Here is an 8,650-nt window from a genome sequence, read left to right as displayed (position 1 = left end):
TGAGGAAGACTAGAGTGTAATGCTGAGACTTGAGGGGTGCCCAAGATATTTCCATGAGAACTGTGTGCCTGTTCAACCTGATGGGAAAAGTGTGCCAACAGACCCCAGGGTAAAAGTGTGAGGGGAGGCTGTCTTTGAGGAAAATCCTCTTTTTCTTCAGTTCTTGTCATGGCTTGCCACAGCCATAAAATCCAGGCACCTCCAAAGATAATAAAATAAACAAGTCATCTGTTTTTCCTGCCTCCTGCTGAGAGGCTCTGCTAGGGTGGCTCTGTATGGGCTTGGAGGTGGCTGTTGGGGTTACCCCAAGTGTGTGCTGGCTGTGCACTTATGTTGGTGGGTGTGTGTGCATTTCTCTAGCCTTGCTCTCTCTCCAGTCCTTCCTGGCTCTTCATCCCACTGACCCACACAGATTTCATGAGAGGCTGCAGGATCTGGTCCCCCTGTCTGTGCCTACACACCCCTGCCTCCTCCTCTTCCTCTCTCACAAGGTACCCACACAACTAGGGGACCTCAGAGGGCAAGGGGGCATGGCTCCACAGTGACAGAGGGTAGGGTTAGATTATATTTTAGGTGGACATTCTTCCCTGTGAGGGAGGTGAGGCCCTGGCACAGGTTAGCCAGAGCAGCTGTGGCTGCTCCATCCCTGGAAGTGTCCAAGGCCAGGTTGGATGGGGCACTGGAAGGTGTCCTTGGCCATGGCACAGGGAGTGGACCATGGTGGTCTATAAATTCCCTTCCAAACCATCTTCTGACTTTATGATCCACAGACCCTGCCTCTGCCCCAAGCTCCTGCCTGGTGTGCCACCCTCTCACAGTGGCAGTAGGGTGGCAGCGATGGGCACTGGGGACACTGAGGGCACAGAGGCGAGGCAGACGGGTTCCCTGCTGCTGTTGGAGCTGGTTAAACATTGTCCCAGGCCAGTTAGGTAACACAAACTGCAGCGGGAAAGAAATGAAACTGCTTGAGCAAACAAGGCGCGCTTGGCAGGGCACCAGGCTGCGTGACAAAGTTCTCCCCTCTCATTGCCAGCCTGCTGGGGTTATCTATTTACGGAGAATAAACACCTCACCCACAACCCCAAACTTGAGGGCCAGCAGCCAGGAGCACAGCCAGCTCCTGTGAGACCCAGCCTGGGGCTGGCCTTGCTGCACTGCTGTGTTTGTGTCTGCTCACAGACACGCTGATGCCCAGCGGGCACTGGCCTGGTGCCTGCCCCTGTGCCCCTCCTGCCCCCTCTCTGGCCTGCTCCCTGCAGGGGCTCCAGGAGGTCAGGGATGGAGCTGGAGCACCCTCCACTCACTGGAGCCAGCAGACACCAGCCAGGAAAACCTGTTCCCTGGGGAGGGTTATGCAAGGAACCTGACGGAGGTCTGGCTGCAGCCCAGACCATGGACTGGCTCCAGGTTCACACCCAGGGCCTGGGACCTCTTCTTGCACCACAGGGCAGCCCTGATCTCCTCAGCCCAGTGTGTATCTGGGAGCAATACAACTTCAGCCCAGCATGCTGGAAGGCAAGGAAAAAGGTCTTCCCTATGAGACCAGGCATCCCAGGTGGACCAGCAGAGCAACTCCATACAGAAACAGCAGCCAAACCCACAGAAAAGAAGATGGGTCTGGCTCATGGGCACTTCTGCCCCTGCAAAGCAGCTGGGTCATGCCCTTGATGTCACTGCAGCATCTCTAGGAGGATGCTCAAGCCACCTACCTCACACTCAAGCTGAGGCCAGGCAGACTGGGGGCAATTCAGCTGCTTCAGCCAGCTCAGCTCAGGGGGACAGCCCAGATGGTGTGTTTGAGACCTTGCTTTGAAGGGCTTACTGCTCTCCTTTGCAGTGTGTCCCACTCCTGAGAGTGCTGGATGGGGGATGTTGAACAGTGCCATGTCTCTGGCAGTAATGAAGGGCAGTAGGGGAACGTGGGCAGATAGGACAGGGAGAATGGTTTTAAATTACTAGAGAAGAGATTTAGATTAGATATTATGAAAACATTTTCTATGGGTGTGGTCAGATCCTACCTAGCATAGGTTGCCCAGAGAAGCTGTGGCTGCCCCATCCCTGGAAGTGTTCAAGGCCAGGCTGGACAGGGCTTGGAACACCCTGGGCCAGTGGAAAATGTCCCTGCTCATGGCAGGGGTGGGGAATGAGATGAGCTTTATGTCCCCTACCAACCCAAGCTGTTCCAGGATTCTGTGACTCTGTGATAATGGCTGGATCCCCCTGCCAAAAATGCATCTCAGGCTTTGCAAAGTACCTTTACTGTCAAGGCAGCAAAACCTCCCCTCACCCTCCTGCTGGTGCTCTGGCTTCTTTCCTTAGACCCCCCCCAGGCAGTGTCTGGAACCACAAAAAAGGATGTGGCACAGCTTTTGCCTGGGCATCCCAGACCTTGTCTAGCTCCAAGCTCAGAGGACAGGTCCCAGGGCTTTTCTCTTTGGGGGTGAGCAGGAACTGAGCAGTGCCCATTCAGCAGGTCCTGGGCACCAGCAGAAGGTCAGGGTGGCACCGAGAACCCCCTGGTGCCCAGCAGTGTTTAGAGAGACTCACTGTGAAATGCAGTGTGTGCAGCCAGGAGCTATTGCTGCTGGCCACATTCATGGCAGAAACACACCAGAGAGTCTTCTTGGCCTCCAACACCCTGCACTCCTTCTGGCCATCCCAAGACAGATCCTGTGGGTTGGAGAGATCATCTCAGCATCCCTGAGACAACCTCCTGGCTTCCTCACAGCTGGGCTGGATGGGGAGGCAAGATGGCATTGGGCAAGGAGGGGAACATGATGTGCTTGGGCTGCCCACACTGCCAGGTCACTGCAGTCCCCCCTCCTGAGATGTGGCCCTTGTGCCACCCAGGTCCTGGAAGAGGCCAGAAAACAGCCAGGCTCGGAGATGAGCGAGCATTAATCATCCTGTAGTGCCTGTGCTGCTTCTTGGTAACCCTCCATGTCTCCCTGGCCAGGGAGAGGCTAAAGGTCCTCCCCCAGGCTGTGACTGGGTATTAATGTGGAGGGTGTTAGAGAAACCTCTCCCCAGATCAGACAGGGCTTTGCTTCCCACCAGCCTGCAGCTGGCAAACTCTGGGTCCAGAAAGATAAGTGCCAGGGCTGGAATTCCAGAGGGCTCTCAGAGGGGCCAAGGTTTGGGAGTGAGTGTGAGATGCCCCTCCATGGGTGGCTTTGAGCCAGTCTGGGACAAGCCCACCTCACCCTGAGGAGGACCCTGTGACTCTGTGCCAGGATGACCAGGCAGGAGATGGTGGCAGATGAGGTCCAGGCCATAGCACATCCCAAGTAACACAAGCCTGGTCCCCACCATGTGTTTAAGAAAAACAAGAAAGATTACAGATAGGTACAAAAACCCAACAATTTATTCATCTTATATTCCCACTTGAAAATGAGAAAACCACATACACCTGGTGGGTGTGTGGCTGAGTTGGTGTCCCTTTCCGTGGCTGGCACAGCACCAGTCTGTGCCCTGTGACATCACTTCAGTCCAGCTGAGCATCACCACCTGCCACCACACACCTGTGTGCCCCACAGCACACGCTCTCACACAGGAACATCTTACTCATGAAAAAATATATCTGTACATTCACTCTGTACTTGTTTTGGGTCTTAAATTAGAAGCTACTTTTGGAGAAAGGGCCTGTCTCTAAACACAGGCCAGGCTCGAAATGCATGCATGCTGTCCCACGTCCTCTTCTCACTCACTGAGGGCTTTCTGGGGCCGGGTGAAGCTCCGCAATGTTTCCATCTTCTCTCAGCAGGTGCCACACCGAGAAGCTGCTACACAAAGGGGGTCTCACCCAACCCACATGCAGTGAAGAAGACAGGGGGCACCTTTGGCACGGTGCAAGCAGTGAGAGGGAAGACCCCACAACTGGGACAAGCTCTGTTCAGTCACAGGTGACAGATGTGCTGCTCCTCTGCCCAGGCAGGAGGTGGGTGATAGCAGGAGACCTGCTGGGCTCTCACAGTGGGGCTTGAAATTCTCTTCCCCCTTGCATCTGTTCAGGCTTTGAAACAGCCACAGTCCCAACGGCTCCAACTGGAGGTACGGATCCAGCAAGGGAGTCACAGTTTGCAATAACCTACTGGAGCCAAAAGATGGGCTCTGAACACGTCGGTGCTGGCAGTCACCCGCACACACGAGCGTGCCCATGTGAGGCTCAGAATTCCACACGCTGCATGGGCCAGCAGCTTCCACATACAGCTGCAGGCAAAGTTTCCTGTCAAGGAGCCCAGCTCAGGGCTGGCCCTGAGGGGCTTGTCAGACCCTGGTTCATCCAGGACTCCTACAGCTCCTTGTTCCTGTTGAGCACCTCCTCTTCCTTCCAGCCGCTGGAGTTCTTCCCAAACTTGTACACCAGCCGTCGTCCATCGACTCTCTCCAGGATCTCTCGTTTGTAGTAGTATCTGTGAGACACAGAGGTGCAATCAGGGCTCTGAGGAGCTGCTGGAGGGCTCAGGCTGAGCCCCAGTGGGGCTGAGTCCCCCCGCAGGACAGGGTAGGGCACTTACCGCATGGCTCTGCTCAGCTTCTCGTAGGTCATGCTGCTGTTTTTCTTCTTCTGGCCCCAGAGCTGAGCCACTGCTTCCGAGCGCAGGAACTTGAAGACGCCCTCCTGTCGGTCCTCCCACTTCATCAGCCCCTTGTTCAGCTCGGGGTGGATCAGGATGTCCCGGATGAACTCCCACAGGTGGGTACCTCTTGGGGCTGAAAGAGGACATTGAGCTGTAAAGCAGGGAAGCTCCTGCAGGTCCTTGGACCTTTGGATCACCCTAAACCCCCCTGCCAAGGCCCTTCCTCCCATCGCTCCCCACGAAGCCAAGAAGCCAAGAGAGGCTCCTGGGCTGAAGGTTCACGTACAGTGCTTGCTCTTCCTGTTCTCCAGGCAGTCTCTGCTGTCCTTGCTGAGTTTTCGGGGCCGTCCCCGTTTCCGCTTGCCATGTTTGCTGTCCCCTTTTTTGCTGCCTGGAAAGTGGTCTGTGCACACAGAGAGGGGCACATGTCAGGCTGGGCAGCACATGCTGGGCTGCAGCCCCCTCCCTGTCCTCCCAGGGACCAAGAGCACCCTCTTTTCAGGCCCAGGTACCACCTGGGCTGAAGGTTCACGTACAGTGCTTGCTCTTCCTGTTCTCCAGGCAGCCTCTGCTGTCCTTGCTGAGTTTTCGGGGCCGTCCCCGTTTCCGCTTGCCATGTTTGCTGTCCCCTTTTTTGCTGCCTGGAAAGTGGTCTGTGCACACAGAGAGGGGCACATGTCAGGCTGGGCTGCAGTCCCCTCCCTGTCCTCCCAGGGACCAAGAGCACCCTCTTTTCAGGCCCAGGTACCAGGGAAATATCCCCTGAGAGCAAGGTCACCCCATTCCCTCCAGCCTGATCCCCGACACTATGCTTAGGGCAGCATGCTGCTCCTTCCCCAAACCCTACTGCTTCCTTGCATTCCCGGTGTTCCCAGTGTCATCACCAGCTGGGATCAATACCAAACACTAACCCCTGTGCCCAGGATCCCTGGATGCAGTCTTCATCATCTGCCACCACCCACCCCTTCCCACAGGATCACCACTGCCCTGCCCATTGCCCTGCTCAACAGAGAAACAGAAGCAGAGCACTCAGGGAAACAGGCTTTTCCCTCCTTCTCACTGTGAGGATGGGTGTTCAGGTGCTGCCCCTAAATCATTGCCAGGTAGGAAGTACAGAACTGCCCAGGAGCCAGCCCTCCCCTCTCAGCTCCTGTTTGGAAGAAAACAACTCACCATCAGGGAAGAGCTTTGATTCTGCAGGGTCGAGGTCGAGGTCACTTCCACCGGAGTCTTGAGAGTTGGGGCTGTGGGACATCACAGGCCCTGAGAGGCAAAGGATCAGGGTTCAGACCTCTGAGCATCTGGGGGCTTTTCCCTCTGTTCCCACCCTTCCCCTGCCACCAGACTGCTGCAAGACCCAAACCCACCGTTGTCAAAACACTGACCTGAGACATCAGAGCTGCCTGGGGACATGGAACCAGGCAAGCAGGTGAAGTCTGTGAAAGGGTTTGTGGGCTTTAAGTCCTCCAGGGAGTCCTTGGCGCAGGAATTTCCCAGCTCTGGAAGGGGCAGAGAAGGGAAGAAGGGGTTAGCCTTGCTGCCATCAGTATGTGATCCCTGGGGAAAAGGCTTGGCCAGGGCCCCTCTCTTACCCAGCTGACTGGAGTTCAGGAAGGTCTGGGAAGATGCATCCTCTTTTTCCAGCAAATCAATGATCCAGTTCAGCTCATCAGAGGCTACAGGGGTGAAGACTGGGATTAGCAATGCCTGTTCCATATGCAGGGGAATAGTGCATGCGGGGAGCTGAGCCCAGCTACGCTTGGTCTGGTCTGTGCCCCCACACCCTCCCACGCAGCCTCTGCAGTGCCCAGGAAGCACTGGCTCCTGGGCTAGTGGAGGGCTCTCAAACTGATTATTTAAGCTGCTGGGCCTGCAGGTGAAAGAGACCCTGCTGCACTCACTGATCTCGTGCAGGCGGTCGTAGAGCTCATCCCCCAGGGGCCCGAAGATGAGGCGCATCTGGTCCCTGCTGCAGTGGCACAGCGTGTGCCCGTCCATGTTGCAGCAGGAGAAGTCGATGGAGCTGGCATCGTACTTGTTCTTCTCCACATGGTAGCTGATCCACTCCAGCACCTGCACCTTGGTCCAGAAGTACGGGAGCTCACTGAACCACTCGGGCTTGTCTGCAAGGGATGGAGAGCAGGGCTCAGAGCAGGGTGGCTGTGTCAGCACCGTGTGCCTCAGGTGGGCTGCCTGTGGCCACTGGACACCTGCTGTGGTCCAGTGGTGATCCTGAGGGACACACAGGCCCTGCTCTTTAAGAGCTATGGGACTAAAGGGTCCATAGTGCCCTGCCCTGCAGACCCCCCTTTTCCCCCACCACTGGTTTCAGTGCCATTTGTCCTATTTGTGCTGTGATCCAGCCTGCCCTCCTGGTGTTTCTCATGGTGTCTCCCTAAGCACCCTCACATGAGCCCCCATCACCACTGATCCAGCCTGCCCTCCTGGTGTTTCTCATGGTGTCTCCCTAAGCACCCTCACATGAGCCCCCAGTATGACTGTACTTCCAAACTGCTCTTAGTGAGCCCTGGCAGCCTGTCCCCTATGCTGTGCTGTAGGAGGAGGACAATGATTCCCCCGCCTTCTGTATAAAAAGATGTGCTCCCAGCAGCCATACCTTGTGCCACCCAGGGTGTCCTCCCACAGCCTTTCCCTGAGGAAACTGAGGCATGGTGGAAGCTGCTGACCTGCCCCAGTGGGACAAGGACCTTGCAGTGCTCTTCCCAGCCAGTGGCACTGCCTCACAATTGCCCCAATGTGCTGGCTCCCCAGTGCCACTCCTCTGCTCCTACCTGTGCTCTGTGCTGGGGGCTGGCTGGCTGGCAGGCTAAGCCCCAGGTTGCTGTCATCCCCAAGCTGTCCCAGCATGTCCAAGCTTGGCTGCACCTCGTCGGGCTGGTACATGGCGCTGATGTAGTTGGAGAAGATGTTGCTGATCTCACAAGATCCTGCCATGGAGCTCTGTGCCGAGAGATGACAGTGAGCCCAGGCCCCCAGCACCTGCAGCAGCCCAGAGCCAGGCTGGGTGAGGTGGGGCTGCCTCTCCCTCCACCCATCGTCACCTCTCAGGTCACTTGTGCAGAAATATGCACCCAGCACCTGCTGGCTGGGGCTGACTCACAGCTCCTCGGGGGCCAGCACAGAGGGAGGCTGAGCCGGAGCGAGCTGGGGACGTGGCGTCACTCTGCTTGTGAACAGCCCTGTCCCCAGCAGCCTCGCTCTGCTGCCAGCCAGCAGGAGGTGACAGCAAGAAGGTGGCTGGCAGAGAACAGTGACACAGCCCCTCCGCGGGTGGGGTTTGGGCTCTCGGCCGCTCCTGAGCCCCCTGGCCCAGCCGCTGCCCCGCTGCCCACTGCTGTGCCACAGCTCCAGTCCTCTCCAGCGGTCACAGCGAGCACATCCCAATCACTGCAGCCGCGGGGGCACCGAGCCCTGCCCGGCCCTCACAGAAAGCCAGATCGCGCTGTCCATTACCAAGCCTGGGGGCTGGAGGGGAGCTGCTGTCCCGCTGGGCCCCGCAGGGCCCTCGCTCCCAGCGGCGGTGGGAGAGCCGAGGTGCAGCGAGGAAAGGCCAGAGCGCATCCCCCGGTGAGAGCCAAGTGCACGGGGAGGAGAGCAAAGCAGCTGTCCTGGCCTCGGGGACGTCAACAGGCCTCGGCAAAAAAGCTTTGGTACCTTCTGTGGTGGCAACTCCAGCAGCGGCGGGTAATCCAGAGAGGAGCCGGAGAGGGAAGGAGCCCGGGCTGGCACTAGCCACTGCTCATGGGCCCCGCGAGGCTGGTGCCGATGGGCAAGCCCTGCCCGTGCCTCTGCTTTTATAGCTTGGGCGGCGTAACAATCTGGCAGCCCGAGGGGAATTCCAGCCCCAAACGTTCATGCTCCCAGATCCAGGTGATTTGCATAATATGAACCACCGGGTCCCAGCCCTGCGCTGCCTTGCCGGGAAATCTGGGCTGGCCAGTTTAATCATTGTCAGAGCCCGTGCCCCACCGGTGCCCAGAGTTTCACCCACACTGCCTTCACGGGCTGTTTTCTCGCCAGGCTCGTGTTTGTTTGCTCACAGCAGCAGG

At 57.5% G+C, this 8,650-nt stretch overlaps 1 protein-coding gene across 1 annotated transcript; it reads right to left on the bottom strand.

Moving 5' to 3' along the window:
* Positions 1-3,925: 3,925 nt before the first annotated feature.
* On the bottom strand, positions 3,926-8,365 carry ELF3 (E74 like ETS transcription factor 3). Its single transcript, XM_041422585.1, has 9 exons — positions 8,256-8,365; positions 7,373-7,541; positions 6,473-6,703; positions 6,173-6,256; positions 5,960-6,079; positions 5,754-5,843; positions 4,867-4,983; positions 4,518-4,713; positions 3,926-4,412 (listed from the first exon to the last, which is right to left on the bottom strand). The coding sequence occupies exons 2-9, from the start codon at positions 7,533-7,535 to the stop codon at positions 4,292-4,294; spliced, it is 1,122 nt and encodes a 373-aa protein (XP_041278519.1). The 5' UTR covers positions 7,536-7,541; positions 8,256-8,365; the 3' UTR covers positions 3,926-4,291.
* Between the last annotated feature and the right edge of the window lie 285 nt (positions 8,366-8,650).

The sequence above is a fragment of the Onychostruthus taczanowskii genome, unplaced genomic scaffold (assembly GCF_017590055.1).
Source record: "Onychostruthus taczanowskii isolate IOZ18803 unplaced genomic scaffold, ASM1759005v1 scaffold74, whole genome shotgun sequence".
In the NCBI taxonomy this organism is placed as follows: domain Eukaryota; kingdom Metazoa; phylum Chordata; class Aves; order Passeriformes; family Passeridae; genus Onychostruthus; species Onychostruthus taczanowskii.
The sequence above is the reverse complement of the archived record's forward strand: the minus strand, read 5'-3'. Positions and strand labels throughout refer to the sequence as shown.

Bases quoted from the DNA above. Each gene is read 5' to 3' on its own strand.
- ELF3 (XM_041422585.1), bottom strand. From the start codon at position 7,535: ATGGCAGGATCTTGTGAGATCAGCAACATCTTCTCCAACTACATCAGC. The intron at 5,844-5,959 runs GTTTTGACAACG...TTTGCCTCTCAG, and splicing joins CTCTGATGTCTCAGGTCAGT to GGCCTGTGATGTCCCACAGC. The intron at 4,984-5,753 runs GTGAGTTGTTTT...CTGTGTGCACAG, and splicing joins ATCAAAGCTCTTCCCTGATG to ACCACTTTCCAGGCAGCAAA.